This window comes from Cherax quadricarinatus, chromosome 12, assembly GCF_038502225.1.
Source record: "Cherax quadricarinatus isolate ZL_2023a chromosome 12, ASM3850222v1, whole genome shotgun sequence".
NCBI classification, from domain to species: domain Eukaryota; kingdom Metazoa; phylum Arthropoda; class Malacostraca; order Decapoda; family Parastacidae; genus Cherax; species Cherax quadricarinatus.
In genome coordinates, this window is record NC_091303.1 from 54,732,493 (window position 1) to 54,757,368 (window position 24,876).

The 24,876-nt window shown below is 43.6% G+C and overlaps 1 protein-coding gene across 6 annotated transcripts in view; it reads right to left on the bottom strand.

The window, feature by feature from the left end:
* The window catches only part of LOC128686547 (sodium/mannose cotransporter SLC5A10), a 58,900-nt gene extending 35,314 nt beyond the window's left edge, over nt 1-23,586 (bottom strand). Inside the window, exons 1-4 of one of the 6 annotated variants that reach the window (XM_070084349.1) lie at nt 23,456-23,586; nt 15,041-15,112; nt 10,935-11,039; nt 2,865-2,924 (exon numbers count right to left, since the gene is read on the bottom strand). In XM_070084349.1, the coding sequence (XP_069940450.1) occupies nt 2,865-2,924; nt 10,935-11,039; nt 15,041-15,112; nt 23,456-23,545 (327 nt within the window). In that variant the 5' untranslated portion in view covers nt 23,546-23,586. Of the gene's footprint in view, nt 1-2,864; nt 2,925-10,934; nt 11,040-15,040; nt 15,113-23,455 lie in introns of those variants that run through there. The other 5 variants (XM_070084350.1, XM_070084352.1, XM_070084354.1 and 2 more) reach the window with 5 other exon arrangements.
* Between the last annotated feature and the right edge of the window lie 1,290 nt (nt 23,587-24,876).

Here is a 24,876-nt window from a genome sequence, read left to right on the forward strand (position 1 = left end):
AATATATAGATCCACTGGTAAACAAAACACAGATCCACTGGTAAAAAATACACAGATCCAATGGTAAACAATACACAGACCCACTGGTAAACAAAACACAGACCCACTGGTAAACAATACACAGGCCCACTGGTAAACAATACACAGGCACACTGGTAAACAATACACAGGCGCACTGGTAAACAATACACAGACCCACTGGTAAACAATACACAGACCCACTGGTAAACAATACACAGACCCACTGGTAAACAATACACAGACCCACTGGTAAACAATACACAGACCCACTGGTAAACAAAACACAGATCCACTGGTAAACAATACATAGATCCACTGGTAAACAATACACAGGCACACTGGTAAACAATACACAGGCGCACTGGTAAACAATACACAGACCCACTGGTAAACAATACACAGATCCACTGGTAAACAATACACAGATCCACTGGTAAACAATACACAGATCCACTGGTAAACAATACATAGATCCACTGGTAAACAATACACAGATCCACTGGTAAACAATACACAGATCCACTGGTAAACAATACACAGATCCACTGGTAAACAATACATAGATCCACTGGTAAACTATACACAGACCCACTGGTAAATAATACAGAGACCCACTAGTAAACAGTACACAGACCCACTGGTAAACAATACATAGACCCACTAGTAAACAGTACACAGATCCACTGGTAAACAATACACAGACCCACTGGTAACCAATACACAGATCCACTGGTAAACAATACACAGACCCACTGGTAACCAATACACAGATCCACTGGTAAACAATACACAGACCCACTGGTAAACAATACACAGACCCACTGGTAAACAATACACAGACCCACTGGTAAACAATACACAGATCCACTGGTAAACAATACACAGACCCACTGGTAAACAATACACAGACCCACTGGTAAACAATACAGAGACCCAATAGTAAACAGTACACAAACCCACTGGTAAACAATACACAGACCCACTAGTAAACAGTACACAGACCCACTGGTAAACAATACACAGACCCACTAGTAAACAGTACACAGACCCACTGGTAAACAATACACAGACCCACTAGTAAACAGTACACAGACCCACTAGTAAACAGTACACAGACCCACTAGTAAACAGTACACAGACCTACTAGTAAACAATACACAGACCCACTAGTAAACAGTACACAGACCCACTAGTAAACAGTACACAGACCCACTAGTAAACAGTACACAGACCCACTAGTAAACAGTACACAGACCCACTGGTAAACAATACACAGACCCACTAGTAAACAGTACACAGACCCAGTGGTAAACAATACACAGACCCACTAGTAAACAGTACACAGACCCACTAGTAAACAGTACACAGACCCACTAGTAAACAGTACACAGACCTACTAGTAAACAGTACACAGACCCACTGGTAAACAATACACAGACCCACTAGTAAACAGTACACAGACCCAGTGGTAAACAATACACAGACCCACTAGTAAACAGTACACAGACCCACTAGTAAACAGTACACAGACCCACTAGTAAACAGTACACAGACCCACTAGTAAACAGTACACAAACCCACTAGTAAACAGTACACAGACCCACTAGTAAACAGTACACAGACCCACCAGTAAACAGTACACAGACCCACTAGTAAACAGTACACAGACCCACTAGTAAACAGTACACAGACCCACTGGTAAACAATACACATACCCACTAGTAAACAGTACACAGACCCACTGGTAAACAATACACAGACCCACTAGTAAACAGTACACAGACCCACTGGTAAACAATACACAGACCCACTAGTAAACAGTACACAGACCCACTGGTAAACAATACACAGACCCACTAGTAAACAGTACACAGACCCAGTGGTAAACAATACACAGACCCACTAGTAAACAGTACACAGACCCACTGGTAAACAATACACAGACCCACTAGTAAACAGTACACAGACCCAGTGGTAAACAATACACAGACCCACTAGTAAACAGTACACAGACCCACCAGTAAACAGTACACAGACCCACTAGTAAACAGTACACAGACCCACTAGTAAACAGTACACAGACCCACTGGTAAACAATACACATACCCACTAGTAAACAGTACACAGACCCACTGGTAAACAATACACAGACCCACTAGTAAACAGTACACAGACCCACTGGTAAACAATACACAGACCCACTAGTAAACAGTACACAGACCCACTGGTAAACAATACACAGACCCACTAGTAAACAGTACACAGACCCACTGGTAAACAATACACAGACCCACTAGTAAACAGTACACAGACCCACTGGTAAACAATACACAGACCCACTAGTAAACAGTACACAGACCCACTAGTAAACAGTACACAGACCCACTAGTAAACAATACACAGACCCACTAGTAAACAGTACACAGACCCACTAGTAAACAGTACACAGACCCACTGGTACTTCATTAATAACGTTCCGCCAACGCTGTGAACTTCACCAAGTTACGTCGTCATTAAAGGATCACTTTACACAAATAACCTTCACGTGTAAGACTGATATTTAAGACTACGTTTCGGTCTTACTTTAACCACATTATACTGTATTTATGACTCTTTAACCATCAGGTTGGTGTTATACACGACACTGTGGGTTGAGTTCCTGGGACTCTTAAACTAGTTAAGTTACAGTTAGTCAGTGTCTTGAAGGAAGTGCGGGTTGTGAAAGACGGAAGAAAATATTTCTTGGATCATTCAGCGAGCTGAACATATGTAGTTTATATTGTACATATTACATAATCTGTGTGAGAGAGAGAGTTACAATGCAAGCATATAAGATCACTCACCCTGCTGGCAATGAAGACAGGCAGGAAAACCCAACTCATCAGCTGGAGCAAGATGATCGACTGTAAACACAGGATACGTCAGGTTAATGCTTTACTGTTGATCAACGCTGCTGGCTGGCTGCACACTTATAACCTGCAATGCTGCAGTAATATTGCTATGGACAAAAATAAGTATAAATTTGCAAACCCACTATTTTTTTGAGATAAAATGTAAAATTATGTATCCAGAGTGTTTGAGTACTAGATGGACATTCCATACCTAGACGAATATGAAAAAGATGGAGCCTAGAACCTGGAAAAAAAGTAAATGATTGCTTGAGATTAGTGCCAGAGGTGAGGATCGTGAGTTATGAGGAGAGACCAGAGGAGCTAAACCTGAAGACGTCAGAGAACAGAAATACCAGGAGTCACATGTTTACGATATTCAAAATGGGAATAAATGATATAAAATACCGACACAATGGAAATATAAACACATATGCAGTATAATGTGATCCTTTATTGACGAAGTTTCGCCCACACAGAGGGCTTTTTCAAGTCACAAACAGATCTACCTGGGGTGGAAGGTACGCGAGTATTCATAGTCAGGTTCAGAATGCTGAGGTCAGGTGGAGAATGCTGCATCTGATGATGTACCGAGTGGGGTTATAGAGTCTAAAATCTTGGGTAGCTTGGAAGGGAGATTGGATAAGTTTGTCAGTAGACCTTCTGCAGTGTTCTTCCATTCCTATGTTCTTATGTGGGATAGCGATGGAGAAGGTTCTTGGCAAGTGGTTCAGCTATGTTATAGAAGCCACTATTCTGGTTGAAGTTGTCGGATATATAAATAAGTGATGATTCCAGGATTCTTCAGTATTGAGTGTTGTCTTCTGTGGCGATAAGTCTTGAGTTTCTGCAGTTTATTAAGTGGTTGTGTGAATTACGGTGTTGTACACAGGCATTCCTTGTATCGTCAGACCTGCTTGCGTATTGGTGTTCTGAAATGCGTGTTTGGAAGTCCCTTGATGTTTCGCCCACATATAATTTGTTGCAGTCATTACAAGGGATTATGTATACCCCTGCAGAGGGTGGAAACTTGTCCTGTCTATCACTGGTAATGTCCTTGATGGTCGTGGTTGTGGAGGTAGATACTTGGAATGAGGTATTGGAAAAGATGTTGGAAACGTGTTTGGCAATGGAGTTGGTGGGGAGGACTATGTATCTCTTCTCGGCAGTGTCTTCTCTGGGTGTGTTGAAGATGTTTAATGCCCGCCGTCTGCAGTCTCTGATGAAGTGACGAGGATAGTGTTTAGAAAATACTTGTTCAATTATAGTGCATTCTTCCTCAAGGAACTCATTGCTGCAGATTCTGAGTGCACGCAGGAAGAAGCCTATAATTACACTACGTTTAGTTTTGGTGTCGTGGTGAGAGTAAAAGTGGAGAAGATCGTTTTTTTTTTTTGGTGGGTTTTCGATAGACTTTAAAACGAAGTTCGTGGTCAGCTTTGCAGAGAAGAACATCAAGGAAAGGAAGAGTGTTGTCGACTTCTTCAAGTGTGAACTGGATTGAAGGCTCGACCTGGTTGAGCTTGTGTTGGAGAACTTAACGTTGAAGCGTCTAGGAGTTATGAGGAGAATGTCGTCAACATAACGGAGCCAGGTGACAGACGAAGGAATAATGGTGGAGAAACGTTCGGCTTCTAGATGTTCCATGTATAGGTTCGCCAGGACGGCACTGAGTGGCGAGCCCATGGGTAGTCCAAAAGTCTGCTGAAAGAGGTGATTTTCGAAAGAGAAACACGTAAAGCCAACACATAGTTCAACAAGGTCGATGAAATCGCTGGCTGGAATAGGAAGATCAAGTGAATCGTCAATTTTCCTGCGCAAGAGATCGATGGCTTGTGTAGTAGGTACTTTGGTGAATAGGGAAGTCACGTCAAGGATGGAAAGTTTCTTGTTCCCGATGTTGATGTTGCGAATGCGATTGAGAAGATCACCCGAGTGTTTGAGATGTGCTGGACTGATAGTGCCCAAGAGTTTAGAGAGGTGTTTTGCGAGAATTCCTGAGAGTTGGTGGGAAGCACTGCCTATTCCGGCCCCATTGCCTTTGAGGTATCTAGCTCACTCAGAAGCCTCTTCACTTTTTCCTCGGTTGTGTGTACTGTGTCCAGCACTTGGTTGTGTATTCCACCTCTCCGTCTTTCTGAAGCCCCTTCTGTCTCCTCTGTGAACACTTCTTTGAATCTCTTGTTGAGTTCCTCACATACTTCACGGTCATTTCTTGTTGTCTCTCCTTCTTCCTTCCTTAGCTTGATTACCTGGTCCTTGACTATTGTTTTCCTCCTGATGTGGCTGTATAACAGCTTCGGGTCAGATTTGGCTTTCGCTGCTATGTCATTTTCATATTGTCTTTGGGCCTCCCTTCTTATCTGTGCATATTCGTTTCTGGCTCTACGACTGCTCTCCTTATTCTCCTGGGTCCTTTGCCTTCTATATTTCTTCCATTCCCTAGCACACTTGGTTTTTGCCTCCTTGCATCTTTGGGTGAACCATGGGCTCATCCTGGCTTTTTCATTATTCCTGTTTCCCTTGGGTACAAATCTCTCCTCAGCCTCCTTGGACATTGTTGCTACATATTCCATCATCTCATTAACTGGCTTCCCTGCCAGTTCTCTGTCCCACTGAACCCCGTTCAGGAAGTTCCTCATTCCTGTGTAGTCCCCTTTCTTGTAGTTTGGCTTCATTCGCCCTGGCCTTCCTGTGTGTATGTGTGTGTGTGTGTGTGTGTGTGTGTGTGTGTGTGTGTGTGTGTGTGTGTGTGTGTGTGTGTGTGTGTGTGTGTGTGTGTGTGTGTGTGTGTGTGTGTACTCACCTAGTTGTACTCACCTAGTTGAGGTTGCAGGGGTCGAGTCCAAGCTCCTGGCCCCGCCTCTTCACTGGTCGCAACTAGGTCACTCTCCCTGAACCATGAGCTTTATCGTACCTCTGCTTAAAGCTATGTATGGATCCTGACTCCACTACATCGCTTCCCAAACTATTCCACTTCCTGACTACTCTGTGGCTGAAGAAATACTTCCTAACATCCCTTTGATTCATCTGTGTCTTCAACTTCCAACTGTGTCCCCTTGTTACTGTGTCCAGTCTCTGGAACATCCTGTCTTTGTCCACCTTGTCAATTCCTCTCAGTATTTTGTAAGTCGTTATCATGTCCCCCCTATCTCTCCTGTCCTCCAGTGTCGTCAGGTTGATTTCCCTTAACCTCTCCTCATAGGACATACCTCTTAGCTCTGGGACTAGTCTTGTTGCAAACCTTTGCACTTTCTCTAGTTTCTTTACATGCTTGGCTAGGTGTGGGTTCCAAACTGGTGCCGCATACTCCAATATGGGCCTAACGTACACGGTGTATAGGGTCCTGAACGATTCCTTATTAAGATGTCGGAATGCTGTTCTGAGGTTTGCCAGGCGCCCATATGCTGCAGCAGTTATTTGGTTGATGTGCGCTTCAGGAGATGTGCCTGGTGTTATACTCACCCCAAGATCTTTTTCCTTGAGTGATGTTTGTAGTCTCTGACCCCCTAGACTGTACTCCATCTGCGGTCTTCTTTGCCCTTCCCCAATCCTCATGACTTTGCACTTGGTGGGATTGAACTCCAGGAGCCAGTTGCTGGACCAGGTCTGCAGCCTGTCCAGATCCCTTTGTATTTCTGCCTGGTCTTCGATCGAATGAACTCTTCTCATCAACTTCACGTCATCTGCAAACAGTGACACCTCGGAGTTTATTCCTTCCGTCATGTCGTTCACAAATACCAGAAACAGCACTGGTCCTAGGACTGACCCCTGTGGGACCCCACTGGTCACAGGTGCCCACTCTGACACCTCGCCTCGTACCATTACTCTCTGCTGTCTTCCTGACAAGTATTCCCTGATCCATTGCAGTGTGTGTGTGTGTGTGTGTGTGTGTGTGTACTCACCTATTTGTGGTTGCAGGGGTCGATTCTTAGCTCCTGGCCCCGCTTCTTCACTGGTTGCTACTGTGTGTGTGTGTGTGTGTGTGTGTGTGTGTGTGTGTGTGTGTGTGTGTGTGTGTGTGTGTGTGTGTGTGTGTGTGTGTGTGTGTTTGTGTGTATATGTTCGTGGTGTGTGCCTTGCGCGCGTGTGCTCCTTCGTGTGTGCGTGTGAGTGTTTTCCTGTGTTTTTTGTGTGTTTTAATACTGTAGTTTGCTGGTGTTGAGTAACAGCTCTAGGCCCCGCTGTTTTTGTCTGGTGGCATCATTTCTTTCCATAAACCCTTGTTTTTGTTATTTATTTAGTGTTGGTTCTCGATAACCTTGAGAATTTATGTCTACTTGTTCTGGCACTGATCGTGCTGAACAATGTGTTCCTGTCTACATTGTATGATAGAATTAGTACACTTGTTTGTTCACAGCTGAAGTTAGAAGCTAAGACCTGTTTACAACCTCGGTACGTTTAAAAGCTATCTATCATTATCTGTCTATGAAATAGATAGATACAGAGAGAGAGAGAAAAAGAGATAGATAGATAGATAGATACACAGATAGATAGATAGATGCAGAGAGAGAGAGAGAGAGAGAGAGAGAGAGAGAGAGAGAGAGAGAGAGAGAGAGAGAGAGAGAGAGAGAGAGAGAGAAAGAGATAGATAGATTCAAATTCAAATTCAAATTTAAAGTTTATTCTTTATAAGGATTACAATGTTGAGTTTACAGAATTTGGTTATTGTGTGGTTTACATGCAGTAAAATAATAATTACAGAGTGTACCACTAGAACACCTAGCATGGCTAGGCATTTCGGGCAGACTTAGATTAATTCTTTATTTTAAAATATTACAAATTATGAGGTAAGTTGGTATTATGGCTAAGTGACTAAATACTAGTTTGTGAGTTTAGCAATGTGAATTCTTTTGTTTTGGCACAATACATAGTTTCAGTATTGGAGTATCATAGGATTCATTATTTTAAGATTGAGATTAATATTTCTGTTTATGGTCAAATGGGTGAGTGAGTGTAAGTGTGAACCACCAGGTGGTATTCGTGTAGTTAGTTGACGGGGTGTATCAGGGAGACAAGATGTTTTCTAATGGTAGTTTTGAAGGTGATGAATGTGTCTGCAGTTCTAGAGTTTTCAGGTAGGGTGTTCCAGATTTTAGGGCCTTTGACATACATTGAATTTTTGTAAAGGTTTAGTCGGATACGGGGAATGTCGTAGAGATGTTTGTGTCTGGTGTTATGCCTGTGGGTTCTGTCACAACTATCAAGAAAGCGTTTTAGGTCAAGGTTGATATTGGAGTTTAAGGTCCTGTAGATGTAGATTGCACAGTAGTAAGTGTGGATGTACTGAACAGGGAGTAAGTTTAGATCTATGACGAGTGGAGGGGGGGGGGGTGTTGCCAGGGATGGGATTTAGTGATTATTCTTACTGCAGCTTTTTGTTGGGTTATTATTGGCTTTAGGTGTGTTGCTGCAGTTGATCCCGAAGCACAAATAGCATAGGTGAGGTATGGATAAATGAGTGGTACAGTGTGAGAAGGGCATTTTGCGGCACGTACTATCGTATCTTGGAGAGGATCCCAACCGTTTTGGATACTTTTTTGGTTATGTATTGGATATGGGTGCTGAAATTCAGGTTGCTTTCAAGGTATAGGCCTAGGAATTTGCCCTCAATATGTCTGGTAATTAGAGTGTTGTCGATCTTAATGTTAATTTGTGCATCTCCTGCTCTGCTACCAAACATAATATAGTAGGTTTTGTCAGTGTTAAGCGTAAGTTTATTGGCTGTCATCCAAGTCGATATTTTGATCAGCTCCTCGTTAACAATGGTGTTGATGGTTGCAAGATTAGAGTGAGAGATGATGTAAGTCGTGTCGTCAGCAAAGAGAATGGGTTTCAGGTGTTGGGATACGTTTGGAAGATCATTGATGTATATGAGGAAGAGCAGGGGACCAAGGACACTTCCTTGGGGAACTCCAGTATCAAGTGGCCGTGTTGTTGATGCTGTGTCTTTAATGGTGACATACTGATACCTATTAGTAAGGTAAGATTTGAAATAAGCAAGCGCATGGCCTCTTATACCGTAATGGTCAAGTTTGTGGAGTAGGATGTCGTGGTCTACTGTGTCAAAAGCTTTTCTTGGGTCAATAAAAATTCCTAGTGGATATTCCTTATTTTCCAATGCTGTGTAAAGCAGATCTAGCATTTTTATGATTGCATCATTAGTGCTTTTATTTTTCCTGAATCCAAATTGGCAGGGGTTGAGTATGTTTTGTGCTGTTATAAATGAATATAGTCTCCTGTGCACGAGTTTCTCAAAGATTTTGGATAGCAATGGTAAGTTTGATATTGGCCTATAGTTGTTTAAGTCTGTAGGGTCACCACCTTGCCATCTTGAGTAGTTTCGGGAAGGTGCTAGTTTCTAGTGACTTGTTAAAAAGTAATGAAATAGCATGCGAAAGGACATGGGCCGCTCGCTTGTACAGTAATGGTGGGACATGAGACAGATTCCCCGAGTTATTTTTAAGTGACTTTATGATCTCAATGACTTCCGTGGGCTCAGTTGGTGCAAGATAGAAGGAATTAGGGAAATTTCCATCTAGGTAGTCCCCGGCATGGGCATTGGTATGTGGGATTTTATTGGCGAGATTAGATCCTATGTTTGAGAAGAAGTCGTTTATCTTGTTAGCTGTGTCAGTGGGATGTAGTGGTGTTTCATTAGGTTTAGTTAGGACAATATTCTTGTTTTTTTTCAGTTTGTGGGTCCCTAGAATCTGAGAGAGTGTTTTCCAGGTCTTTTTTATATCTCCTCTAGTGTCAGTGAATCTACTGGAGTAGTATAGTTGTTTGGCTTTTTTTATTACTTTGGTGAGGACTGATGAATAGTATTTAAGAATATCTTTGTGTATTAAGCCCTGTCTATATTGCTTTTCATATTGGTGTTTCTTGTCAATGGATTTCAGAATGATGCTGGTTAGCCATGGGCAACCAAGCCGTTTGTTTGTGATCTGTTTCGTTTTTATAGGACAATGTTTGTTGTATAGTCTAAGTAATTTGTTAAGAAAAATGTCTGTCCAGTCATCAATACCATTGGCCTTGGAGAATTATGTAGGCCAGTCAACAGTCTCTAGGTCAGCTGTGAACTTCCTTATTGAGGCCTCGTCATGGAGTCTAAATGAGACTTTGTTGTATTCAAGTGGTGGTTTACTAATGTTTGTCAGGAGGAAGGTAGGGTAGTGGTCTGTAGTGCTATCTGTGATTATCCCTGATTTAAGGGGGGCTAGTATATTGGTCCATATGTGGTCTATTATGGTTGCACTTGTCTCAGTGAGCCTGGTTGGTTTAGTTATTGTTGGTTTGAGAAGTGTGTTGTTCATATTGTTGATGAAATCAGTTACAGGCTGATCATCTAGTAAGCCAAGGTTGATGTTGAAGTCTCCAGCTAAGAGAAGGTGGTGCTTATTCATTTGTCTGTTTGTTATTAGTGACTTTAATTTCTCACTGAAATTCGGGATGTTTGTGTGAGGTATCCGGTAAATGGCACCGATTGTTATAGGTGTCTTAAGGTTTTTTACAGTAAAATTAGCAAAAATGTATTCCCCATATTCATCACTAAAGCAAGTGGTGCTAATACAAGATAATTGGTTAGAGTAATAGATTGCAGTACCACCCCCAACTTGGTTTGGTCTGCAGTTGTGAATTGCTGTGTATCCTGGTAGAGGGTAGATATCTATTGTGTCCTGCTTAAGCCAGGTCTCAGTAAGAATAATGCAGGAGAAGGGTGTCTTTAGTGATTCAAGGAGTGCCAGGAGGTCATCATAGTGTTTGCTTAAGGACCTGATGTTGTAGTTAAGTACTGATAGACTTTTAGCAGTGTTTAGGATAGTGCTGGCGTGTGATGCTGTGTAATAAAGGCAGTTACTTTCCAATAGGTTTTGATTGGGTGTCAGATTATGGAGGTTTAGATCAGATAGATAGATAGATAGATAGATAGATAGATAGATAGATAGAGAGAGAGAGAGAGAGAGAGAGAGAGAGAGAGAGAGAGAGAGAGAGAGAGAGAGAGAGAAACTACTGTTGACTTACTATAAAGTTGAAAGCCCCGACGGCGATGCCACTAGCAGCGCCAGACCCAGCCATACCTATCAAGTGTTCTGCTCCGATGTTGCTGGCGAAGAGTGACGCTCCAACCTGCAGGAGAGACGCTTGTAAACACACACACACACACATACACACACACACACACACACACACTATTGGAAAATATAACCAGTAAGCCTCAGTTCATTAAGGCATCAGTATTTTCTGCAGCATGAGACGTGTGGAACGTGTCGTATGCTCGCTGAATCAACTCATCTGCTAGCATTAGTAGCTGGGTCTCACGCTCTCTTCTCTCCCATTGTTTTAACCCTAACTTGGGGCTCCCAACCATCGGTACTCTGTGTTAATAAAGACACACATACCAGTGTCTCTCTATTCAACTCTCAAAAGCATTACGTAAATATGCAGCAGCCTCTAGGAGCCCCTAACTCAATAATTATGTACATGGGTTGTAAACTTGCTAAGGTTAGCAACCAGACTAGTCCTCAAGCAAAGTTACTTGTATTATTAGAAAACACTGAAGGAATGATGATCCATCGTAAAGGAGAATTATGGAAGACAGATACATACACACAGGTGGATGAAGTGCATCTCTCTCTCTCTCACACACACACACTCTCTCTCTCTCTCACACACACTCTCTCTCTCTCTCTCACTCACTCTCTCCCTGTCAATAAGTTGTTTAAGACTCTCACCGTCATGATCCTCGTCCATTGTCAATTATCTCAGAAGGAAACTTTCAAGTGGTTGTAATTTTTTCTTCTAAAATTATATTTTCATATCCATCGAAACCGGAAAACGCCGCGTTCATTTGGCATCAAATTTTCTCTACTGGCACACTGTAATTTGAGCTAAATTCATGAATCTTTTTGCATGTGCACGAACCCTATGACCAACAAGGTACAACATGTAGAGGAATGGTTCAGAGAACCGACATGTTGTTGAATTAGACACATGTGCAACTCTTGGGTATCTTTATTGAGGAAACGTTTCGCCACACAGTGGCTTCATCAGTCCATACAAATGAGAATCTTGAAGAATAGGAGGAGAATGAGGTAATCAGTCCCTCAGCCTTGAGTCGATGTGTTCAGTCCATCAATCTTGAATAGAATACGGCATATGAGCGGAGAAGCAGCTTATAAACCGTAGACAGGTGAGGTGCAGCAGTCGTAGGTGGTGTCACATTTGTCCAATGTGGAAGTAAAGACACCCAAGAGTTGCACATGTGTCTAATTCAACAAGGTACAACATATTGCTAAATTCCTGGAATATATCAACTAATCTTGAAAAGCCTCTGTTGCCTGGCTTCAAACATTTAATAATAAATGTCTCCAACTTTGTTATGACAAAGAATGAAACTAAAGTACAGAGGTTCACAGTTGTCAGTTTTATATATAAAATATAGCTTTCTTATTCCTGTAAATACATTAAATGTTTGTGGATACACCTCTTTAGCTCTGCTTTAGTATTTAATGAATCGTACATCTTATGGACAGAATATTTTTCATTAGGTTAATTGTTTGTGGACAAATTTATCAATATACAAACATGTTAAAAACTTGGAATCGATGGAATCCGTTCAATAACTGGAGAATATCTCTTCAGATCGGCTTCACACTTTTAGCGAGAGATTCGTTTCAGTATTGGTTGCACTGATCTCACTTTATAATTTCATTAAACAAATTGCAATATTGATATTCATAAAATAAGCAAACTGTGCCTCTTCTGACAGGCTTTTAAATACCATCGCTGAGGCCGTCAAAAAGATGGTAGATGCACTACAAGTTTAATCTGTCTAAGTGAAAATTTTACAACTGACTCGTTGGAAACCCAGCAATTACTGCAGAACGTCTCTTCTGACTGGCTTCAAACTTTCATTGTTGGGCTCTTATTACACAAAGGAAATTTTTGACATTCACTTTGAGCCAGGTACATTTAAATTTTCCAGTTTTATTAAATAAATTTTTCTCTGTGTAATAACTAGAAAAAACTCTACCGATCGGCTTCAAACGCTGAGTAATGCCGGTCCTTAACTGTACGTATTTTTGTCTTGATTCTGGGCTGTGTACGTGATAATACCTTTGATAAATACCGAGAGTCTTTCTACTCCCAGAACCCGGCCATAGGCTAGGCTCCTCTGGTGCTAGCCTGGTCAACCAGGCTGTTGGTCCTGGAGGCCAGCTCCCCCACAAATCCGTTACAGCCTGGCTGATCCGTCACCCGGTGAAGATACTTGTCCAATTTTCTTTTGAAGACTTTTACAAATGTTCCAATATCTTGTAGTAAGATGTTGAATAGTGTGGGGCCATGAATGTTGATACAATGTTCTCTTATTGTGCCCACTACACCCCTGCTTTTCAGTGGATTATTTTGTTCTTTCTCCGATATCTCTTGGTTATTATGTTGTTATGGCAGTGTGATTATCTCAAATCTGCCTTTAAACACCTTCTAGGTGTTTAAAGGCCTTGTCCCAAACATCTTAAATATGTACTCACTCCAGTGAGTACATATATAAGCTTACAAGGTTTTCCCAGTAATTGAAATGATTTACTGGTTCTATACGGGTCGTAAACGGTCTCTGTACTTGTTCCAACTCTGATATTTCTCCAGCCCTGAACGGGGCCGTCAACACCGAGCAATATTCCATATGGGGGAGCACGAGCGAATTGAAAAATGTCACCACTGGCAGTACTTCCCTTGTTTTGATGGGTCTCATTACCTACCCTGTCAATTAGGTACAAGCTTCAAGCTGCTGCTACACAAGCTTCTGCCTGTGATGTACCTGTGACCTGTTTTGGGAATAGGTCTTCCTGCTTATTGCATGAACATCCAGGCTGTTGCAGTTACTGGCACACCACAATTTCTTCTTGAATATTTCTACACTTGTTCCAGCAGTATTTCTGATATCTACTGGTAGCAGGTTGATAGTCTTGGACCACGGATGTTGATACAGTGTTCTTTAGTTGTGTCTATGATGCCCCTGTTTTTCACTTCGCTGAGAATATTTTGCACTTGAATCAGTACATTGTTAGAATAGTGTGTGCACCTAAATATATATATATATACATATATATATATATATATATATATATATATATATATATATATATATATATATATATATATATATATATATATATATATATATATATATATATTTACACATGAGCATATAAACACATATGGGCAAGTATACAGGAACACATTGAAACGGACTCAAGTATAAAGATGCACACTTAAATAAATGCACATGTATACACATTCATACGTATATTAATGCACAGGAATACATGTATACATGTATACACATGCTCTAAAATACATAAACGCATGTATAAAAATATACACATACATTCAAGTATAAACATACACACACATTCTTACACATGAAACACTACATATATAGTTGCAAACAGAAGCACACACAAACATGTGAACATACATATACATACATGTGAACATACATATACATACATGTGAACATACATATACATACATGTGAACATACATATACATACATGTGAACATACATATACATACATGTAAACATACATATACATACATGTGAACATACATATACATACATGTAAACATACATATACATACATGTGAACATACATATACATACATGTGAACATACATATACATACATGTGAACATACATATACATACATGTGAACATACATATACATACATGTGAACATACATATACATACATGTGAACATACATATACATACATGTGAACATACATATACATACATGTAAACATACATATACATACATGTAAACATACATATACATACATGTAAACATACATATACATACATGTGAACATACATATACATACAAACGTATACACTCAAATGAAAATGAATATTTTTTATGTATTAATTTCTTAGAATTTCATCACCATCCTGCACTACTTCTTGTTCTTGCGTTGAGGTAGAGGTGGCTGGGCTTGACGAACAAGGGGATCTCTTTCTTGTGTCACGTCTAGTTTATATTATGTTCAGGTTACCATCAAAGAGAAGACCAAAGGCTGAGCAAGCAGACTGTTGGCACTTGCTCGTGGCCAGCAACTGGCACTCACCGGCAGCCACCACATGTAGCGACCAGCCAGGAAGTAGCCGGAGATGGTGTGACGGTTGGGGCGGCACAGTGCCTGTCACGGAGGAAGAACAAGCCTCGCTGAGTGCCATTTGCTTAGTGCCAGGGAATACACACTGCACATTGTAATGTTTAGTCCAGTGTTTTGTGTAAGTGGGTCACTCTCCAGTGGGTTATGGTGTCACTCTCCAGTGGGTTATGGTGTCACTCTCCAGTGGGTTATGGTGTCACTCTCCAGTGGGTTATGGTGTCACTCTCCAGTGGATTATGGTGTCACTCTCCAGTGGGTTATGGTGTCACTCTCCAGTGGGTTATGGTGTCACTCTCCGGTGGGTTATGGTGTCACTCTAAAGTGTGTTATGGTGTCACTCTCCAGTGGGTTATGGTGTCACTCTCCAGTGGGTTATGGTGTCACTCTCCGGTGGGTTATGGTGTCACTCTCCAGTGGGTTATGGTGTCACTCTCAATGGGTTATGGTGTTACTATCCAGTGGGTTATAGTGTTACTCTCCAGTGGGTTATGGTGTCACTTTCCAGTGGGTTATGGTGTCACTCTCCAGTGGGTTATAGTGTCACTCTAAAGTGTGTTATGGTGTCACTCCAGTGGGTTATGGTGTCACTCTAATGTGTGTTATGGCGTCACTCTCCAGTGGGTTATGGTGTCACTCTCCAATGGGTTATGGTGTCACTGTCCAGTGGGTTATGGTGTCACCCTCCGGTGGGTTATGGTGTTACTCTCCAGTGGGTTAATGTGTTACTCTCCAGTGGGTTATGGTGTCACTCTCCAGTGGGTTATGGTGTCACTCTCCAGTGGGTTATGATGTCACTCTCCAGTGGGTTATGGTGTCACTCTCCAGTGGGTTATGGTGTCACTCTCCAGTGGGTTATGGTGTCACTTTCCAGTGGGTTATGGTGTCACTCTCCAGTGGGTTATAGTGTCACTCTAAAGTGTGTTATGGTGTCACTCTCCAGTGGGTTATGGTGTCACTCTAAAGTGTGTTATGGCGTCACTCTCCAGTGGGTTATGGTGTCACTCTCCAATGGGTTATGGTGTCACTGTCCAGTGGGTTATGGTGTCACCCTCCGGTGGGTTATGGTGTTACTCTCCAGTGGGTTATGGTGTCACTCTCCAGTGGGTTATGGTGTTACTCTCCAGTGGGTTATGGTGTCACTGTCCAGTGGGTTATGGTGTCACCCTCCGGTGGGTTATGGTGTTACTCTCCAGTGGGTTAATGTGTCACTCTCCAGTGGGTTATGGTGTTACTCTCCAGTGGGTTATGGTGTCACTCTCCAGTGGGTTATGGTGTCACTTTCCAGTGGGTTATGGTGTCACTCACCAGTGGGTTATGGTGTCACTCTCCAGTGGGTTATGGTGTCACTCAACAGTGGGTTATGGTGTCACTCACCAGTGGGTTATGGTGTTACTCTCCAGTGGGTTATGGTGTCACTCACCAGTGGGTTATGGTGTCACTCACCAGTGGGTTATGGTGTCACTCTCCAGTGGGTTATGGTGTCACTCTCCAGTGGGTTATGGTGTCACTCACCAGTGGGTTATGGTGTCACTCTCCAGTGGGTTATGGTGTCACTCTCCAGTGGGTTATGGTGTCACTCTCCAGTGGGTTATGGTGTCACTCTCCAGTGGGTTATGGTGTCACTCTCCAGTGGGTTATGGTGTCACTCTCCAGTGGGTTATGGTGTCACTCTCCGGTGGGTTATGGTGTCACTCTCCAGTGGGTTATGGTGTCACTCTCAATGGGTTATGGTGTTACTATCCAGTGCGTTATAGTGTTACTCTCCAGTGGGTTATGGTGTCACTTTCCAGTGGGTTATGGTGTCACTCTCCAGTGGGTTATAGTGTCACTCTAAAGTGTGTTATGGTGTCACTCTCCAGTGGGTTATGGTGTCACTCTAAAGTGTGTTATGGTGTCACTCTCCAGTGGGTTATAGTGTCACTATCCAGTGGGTTATGGTGTCACTCTCCAATGGGTTATTGTGTCACTGTCCAGTGGGTTATGGTGTCACCCTCCGGTGGGTTATGGTGTTACTCTCCAGTGGGTTAATGTGTCACTCTCCAGTGGGTTATGGTGTTACTCTCCAGTGGGTTATGGTGTCACTCTCCAGTGGGTTATGGTGTCACTCTCCAGTGGGTTATGGTGTCACTGTCCAGTGGGTTATGGTGTCACTCTCCAGTGGGTTATGGTGTCACTCTCCAGTGGGTTATGGTGTCACTCTCCAGTGGGTTATGGTGTCACTCTCCAGTGGGTTATGGTGTCACTCTCCAGTGGGTTATGGTGTCACTCTCCAGTGGGTTATGGTGTCACCCTCCGGTGGGTTATGGTGTTACTCTCCAGTGGGTTAATGTGTTACTCTCCAGTGGGTTATGGTGTTACTCTCCAGTGGGTTATGGTGTCACTCTCCAGTGGGTTATGGTGTCACTCTCCAGTGGGTTATGATGTCACTCTCCAGTGGGTTATGGTGTCACTCTCCAGTGGGTTATGGTGTCACTGTCCAGTGGGTTATGGTCTCACTCTCCACTGGGTTATGGTGTCACTCTCCAGTGGGTTATGGTGTCACTCACCAGTGGGTTATGGTGTCACTCACCAGTGGGTTATGGTGTCACTCTCCAGTGGGTTATGGTGTCACTCTCCAGTGGGTTATGGTGTCACTCACCAGTGGGTTATGGTGTCACTCTCCAGTGGGTTATGGTGTCACTCTCCAGTGGGTTATGGTGTCACTCTCCAGTGGGTTATGGTGTCACTCTCCAGTGGGTTATGGTGTCACTCTCCAGTGGGTTATGGTGTCACTCTCCAGTGGTGTCACTTTATGTTATGGTGTCACTCTCGAGTGGGTTATGGTGTCACTCTCCAGTGGGTTATGATGTCACTCTCCAGTGGGTTATGGTGTCACTCTCCAGTGGGTTATGGTGTCACTCTCCAGTGGGTTATGGTGTCACTGTCTAGTGGGTTTTGGTGTCACTATCCAGTGGGTTATAGTGTCACTCTAAAGTGTGTTATTGTGTCACTCTCCAGTGGGTCACTTATGTGTTATGGCGTCACTCTCCAGTGGGTTATGGTGTCACTCTCCAGTGGGTTATGGTGTCACTGTTACTCTCCAGTGGGTTATGGTGTCACTCTCCAGTGGGTTATGGTGTCACTCCAGTGGGTTATGGTGTTACTGTCCAGTGGGTTCATGGTGTTACTCACTCTCCAGTGGGTTATGGTGTCACTCTCCAGTGGGTTATGGTGTCACTCTCACCAGTGGGTTATGGTGTCACTCATCAGTGGGTTATGGTGTTACTCTCCAGTGGGTTATGGTGTCACTCACTCCAGTGGGTTATGGTGTCACTCTCCAGTGGGTTATGGTGTCACTCTCCAGTGGGTTATGGTGTCACCAGTGGGTTATGGTGTCACTCACCAGTGGGTTATGGTGTCACTCTCCAGTGGGTTATGGTGTCACTCTCCAGTGGGTTATGGTGTCACTCACCAGTGGGTTATGGTGTCACTCTCCAGTGGGTTATGGTGTCACTCTCCAGTGGGTTATGGTGTCACTCTCCAGTGGGTTATGGTGTCACTCTCCAGTGGGTTATGGTGTCACTCTCCAGTGGGTTATGGTGTCACTCTCCAGTGGGTTATGGTGTCACAGTGGGTTATGGTGTCACTCTCCAGTGGGTTATGGTGTCACTCTCCAGTGGGTTATGGTGTCACAATGGGTTATGGTGTTACTCCAGTGGGTTATGGTGTCACTCTCCAGTGGCTTCCAGTGGGTTATGGTGTCACTCTAAAGTGTGTTATGGTGTCACTCACCAGTGGGTTATGGTGTCACTCTCCAATGGGTTATGGTGTCACTGTCCAGTGGGTTATGGTGTCACCCTCCGGTGGGTTATGGTGTTACTCTCCAGTGGGTTATGGTGTTACTCTCCAGTGGGTTATGGTGTCACTCTCCAGTGGGTTATGGTGTCACTCTCCAGTGGGTTATGGTGTCACTCTCCAGTGGGTTATGGTGTCACTCTCCAGTGGGTTATGGTGTCACTCTCCAGTGGGTTATGGTGTCACTCTCCAGTGGGTTATGGTGTCACTCTCCAGTGGGTTATGGTGTCACTCTCCAGTGGGTTATGGTGTCACTCACCAGTGGGTTATGGTGTCACTCTCCAGTGGGTTATGGTGTCACTCACCAGTGGGTTATGGTGTCACTCACCAGTGGGTTATGGTGTCACTCACCAGTGGGTTATGGTGTCACTCTCCAGTGGGTTATGGTGTCACTCTCCAGTGGGTTATGGTGTCACTGTCCCAGTGGGTTATGGTGTCACTCAGTGGGTTATGGTGTTACTCTCCAGTGGGTTATGCTGTCACTCTCCAGTGGGTTATGGTGTCACTCTCCAGTGGGTTATGGTGTCACTCTCCAGTGGGTTATGGTGTCACTCTCCAGTGGGTTATGGTGTCACTCTCCAGTGGGTTATGGTGTCACTCTCCAGTGGGTTATGGTGTCACTCTCCAGTGGGTTATGGTGTCACTCTCCAGTGGGTTATGGTGTCACTCTCCAGTGGGTTATGGTGTCACTCACCAGTGGGTTATGGTGTCACTCTCCAGTGGGTTATGGTGTCACTGTCCAGTGGGTTATGGTGTCACTCTCCAATGGGTTATGGTGTCACTCTCCAGTGGGTTATGGTGTCACTCACCAGTGGGTTATGGTGTCACTCACCAGTGGGTTATGGTGTCACTCTCCAGTGGGTTATGGTGTCACTCTCCAGTGGGTTATGGTGTCACTCTCCAGTGGGTTATGGTGTCACTCTCCAGTGGGTTATGGTGTCACTCTCCAGTGGGTTATGGTGTCACTCACCAGTGGGTTATGGTGTCACTCTCCAGTGGGTTATGGTGTCACTCTCCAGTGGGTTATGGTGTCACTCTCCAGTGGGTTATGGTGTCACTCTCCAGTGGGTTATGGTGTCACTCACCAGTGGGTTATGGTGTCACTCTCCAGTGAGTTATGGTGTCACTCTCCAGTGGGTTATGGTGTCACTCACCAGTGGGTTATGGTGTCACTCTCCAGTGGGTTATGGTGTCACTCACCAGTGGGTTATGGTGTCACTCTCCAGTGGGTTATGGTGTCACTCACCAGTGGGTTATGGTGTCACTCTCCAGTGGGTTATGGTGTCACTCTCCAGTGGGTTATGGTGTCACTCTCCAGTGGGTTATGATGTCACTCTCCAGTGGGTTATGGTGTCACTCACCAGTCAGTCGTATGTACGTCATCAAAATATAACCCGCTAGTTTAGAGACAACGTTTTTCAAGTGTATAAAGAGTACACAGGAGAGTACATGTTTACCATGCACATAGAGAGTACATATTTACCATGTACTCTTTACGAACCTGAAAAACTTGGGCTGCGAGCCAAACAGTGTCTGAAAGTGTCCAGTTATTTGTGGAAATAAGTAAAAATTATAGTTGGCAGCGGTTGTGTGTACACAACAGAAGCCAAATACTTTTCTAACGAACTTTCTGCAGCAGTCGCTCTGTCATAGCTAACAATCGTAATTCCATAGTATTTGGTGTGGTGGGGTTAGAAAAAAAATCTAGAAAAAGTTAAATGCAGTGATATATAGAAACCCAAAATCTTAGGAGATGAAAGAGGTACCAGCACACTTTCTGAAACAATATTTTACGTAAGTTGGTGTAACTGTGAGACTTGTCAAGTGTACCACGAGTAAAGATTGATGTATGGAAAACTGAAACTGCCTGAGCTTGCTACCACCTGCAGCTCACAAGACTGCCATCCCCACGAGCCCCTTTGGGGCGGGGCAGATGGCAGACCAGAGGCCTAGCTTCTCCCTACGAGCCCCGTGAGGGCGGGGAATGTGGCTAGGCCTGGGGACACTTGGTCCCAAAGATGAGGAGGTACTTGTACCTCCTCCCATGGGAGACTTAAGTCTCGAGACACTCCCCAGATAGGGAGCCAAGGCCGGGTCACCACTACTTGGAAAACACCCGGGCCGGGAGAATACCGGAGAAGAAAAAAAAAAAAAAAAACTGAAACTGTAAATTATCTAAAAATGTGTAATCTGCAGCAATAATAATAAGCCATGTCTCACTTGGGTTGCCCGCGATCTCTGTGAAAAAATGGACCATGGGACATATGTAAATTTTCAGCAGCCTGCCATAAATGATATTAAATCCTGAAAATATTTTTGGGTCTGGCCAAGCGAGAGACACCTGCGACAGAAAGTTATCTTTATACTAAAGGACATGAACACCAATTAAAAAATATCCATCGTAAAAATCTTGACAGTCTTGAATAACAGTTGAGAAAATAAAAGGAGACAGATGGGGCTGTCAGCCCTGGTGCTAGTGCTGTCAGACCTGGTGCTGGTGCTGTCAGCCCTGGTGCTGGTGCTGTCAGCCCTGTTGCTGTTAGCCCTGGTGCTGTCAGCCCTGGTGCTGGTGCTGTCAGCCCTGGTGCTGGTGCTGTCAGCCCTGGTGCTGGTGCTGTCAGCCCTGGTGCTGGTGCTGTCAGCCCTGGTGCTGGTGCTGTCAGCCCTGGTGCTGGTGCTGCCAGCCCTGGTGCTGGTGCTGTCAGCCCTGGTGCTGGTGCTGTCAGCCCTGGTGCTGGTGCTGTCAGCCCTGGTGCTGGTGCTGTCAGCCCTGTTGCTGTTAGCCCTGGTGCTGTCAGCCCTGGTGCTGGTGCTGTCAGCCCTGGTGCTGGTGCTGTCAGCCCTGGTGCTGGTGCTGTCAGCCCTGGTGCTGGTGCTGTCAGCCCTGGTGCTGGTGCTGTCAGCCCTGGTGCTGTTAGCCCTGGTGCTGGTGCTGTCAGCTCTGGTGCTGGTGCTGTCAGCCCTGGTGCTGGTGCTGTCAGCCCTGGTGCTGGTGCTGTCAGCCCTGGTGCTGGTGCTGTCAGCCCTGGTGCTGGTGCTGTCAGCTCTGGTGCTGGTGCTGTCAGCCCTGGTGCTGGTGCTGTCAGCCCTGGTGCTGGTGCTGCCAGCCCTGGTGCTGTCAGCCCTGGTGCTGCTGCTGTCAGCCCTGGTGCTGGTGCTGTCAGCCCTGGTGCTGCTGCTGTCAGCCCTGGTGCTGGTGCTGTCTTGGTGGACAGTACTTGTAAGAGTGCAGATATAAAAGACAGTGCACCAGACAGAGATACTGGTCCTGGTGATGAAACAGGTAAAGACAAAGTTACAAAGTAACTATACTGCTGTTGATGGAAAACTGATAGGATGGAAAATGAGAACCTTTAAAACTAGGGACGCCAAACCCATGATAATTCCCTTTAAATTGTTTTATCTCTCTAGGATGGAATATTGTTGTACATTAACGGCCCCTTTCAAGGCAGGAGAAACTGCAGACCTAGAGAATGTACAGAAAACTTTCATGGCACGTATAAGTACGATAAAGCACCTAAATTGCTGGGAACGGTTGAAGTCCCTTGATTTGTATTCCCGATAATGCAGGCGAGAAAGTTACATGGTAAAATATTCACTTGGAAAATCCTAGAGGGACTAGTCCCAAATCTGCACAAGGAAATCACTCCGTACGAAAGTAAAAGACTTGGCAGGATTTGCAACATTCCCCCAATGAAAACCAAGGGTGCCATGAGTATGCTAAGAGACAACACAATAAGTGTTAAGGGCCCAAGACTGTTCAACTGCTTCTCAGCATACATAAGGGAGATTTCCAATAGATCCCTAGCTGTTTTCAAGAAGGTGCTGGATAGGCACCCACCTGACTACCTAGGCTGTAGTTCTTACGTCAGTTTGCGTGCTGTAAGCAGTAACAGCCTGGTTCATCAGGCTCTGAACCCCAGCGAGGCCTGGTCACAGACCTGGCCGCGGGGGCGTTGACCCCGAAAACCTTTCTAAGTATACTCCAAGTATGTGCCTTTGTTTTAAACCTAATTAATTACTGGGAACCAATTGTATATTCACAGTCGCCTCTTCAGAGGTGTGCGGCTAATGGGTAATTTTAGCAGTAATGTGCTTGAGACTTGGAGGAAATTAATAATATTCACAAACTGTCTAACACACAGTTACTGCACGGAAACTTTCAAGAAAGACAAGACTGACTACCACTTCAGGTTGGTACCTGAGGAATGGGAGGCAGTTATGCTCGATCCAAGGAAGGGGAAGCCAAGTTTAATTTCCTGCATTACCAGCATCAGGGAATCTGCCTCGTGTTATCTGCATGTGTGTTATCTAACAATTATCAACATTTGTGTTATCTAACGTACTGTCATTTGTGTTATCTAACGTACTATCATTTTTATTATATATATTATCTAAAGTACTATCAACATTTGTGTTATCTAACTTAATATCAACATTTGTATTATCTAACGTACTTTCAACATTATCTCTCAACATCTACGATATCTGGCGTGTTATCAATATTAGTGCCGCCGTAACTAAGGTACTTACATAGGCTCCTACAGCCATATTCAGCAAGAAATATAAACCAATGCAACAGTAGTCCCATATTAATAGTTGGCTATGTTGCGAGGTGCTCATTGTGGTAGACCCGCGGACCTGCTTCCTCGACACCTTGTAAACAAACTGGGACAGTGTACAGAGTAGCCAGGGGGCGGAGGCTGCGCTGCTGCTGCTGCTGCTGCTGCTGCTGCTGCTGCTGCTGCTGCTGCTGCTGCTGCTACTGCTGCTGCTGCTGCTGCTGCTCACCATGAGGCGGGCCAAAAGCATGCTAGTCCAGTGTTGTTATTTATATATAATATATAATATATTATATATATATATATATATATATATATATATATATATATATATATATATATATATATATATATATATATATATATATATATATATATATATCGTGCCGAATAGGTAAAACTTGCAATTTTGGCTTAAATAGCAACGCTCTTCTTGCCGAATAAGGTAAGTAAAAATTTGTGAACATTGTTTGTTTATTATTAAATTATTGTAAACTTACGTAAAATATATTTAATTGGATTAGGCTAAATTAAATTGTGCTTGTTATAATAAGTTAGGTAAGTTTTCTAAGGTTCTTTTGGTACAAAATTATTATTTTTAACATTAACAAAAATGAACAAAATATATCTTTAAACGTAATTAGAGAAAATTTTATAAAGGACTAATTTTAACTGAGTTCTTGCTAATTGACCAGTTTTACCTATTCGCCACGACATATATATATTTAGGAAAGGCATTAGTATCGGAAAAACATTGTCATCGTCCCATCTCTTTTATATTTTCCTTCACTTTACCATTGTTAAAACAGATAATATGGAATATAAAACAAATTATTTGTTAATATTAACAAGGAGAGTCTGTAAGTTAAGTTAAAAATAAGCTGAAGTATTTTTCAGTATGTTTTCTCTCTTGTCACGAAGATAATTCTATTAACCGTCAGCTGTCTATTACACTTCTATTAAAAATACACCAGGAAGAGGAAAGATACATTGGAGAGGTGAGCAGAAATATTTTGTACATCCAGGATCCAATGTTCACAAGATCCTCCACTGTCACAAGATCCTCCACTGTCACAAGATCCTCCACTGTCACAAGATCCTCCACTGTCACAAGATCCTCCACTGTCACAAGATCCTCCACTGTCACAAGATCCTCCACTGTCATAAGATCCTCCACTGTCACAAGATCCTCCACTGTCACAAGATCCTCCACTGTCACAAGATCCTCCACTGTCACAAGAGCCTCCACTGTCACAAGATCCTCCACTGTCACAAGAGCCTCCACTGTCACAAGAGCCTCCACTGTCACAAGATCCTCCACTGTCACAAGATCCTCCACTGTCACAAGATCCTTCACTGTCACAAGATCCTCCACTATCACAAGATCCTCCA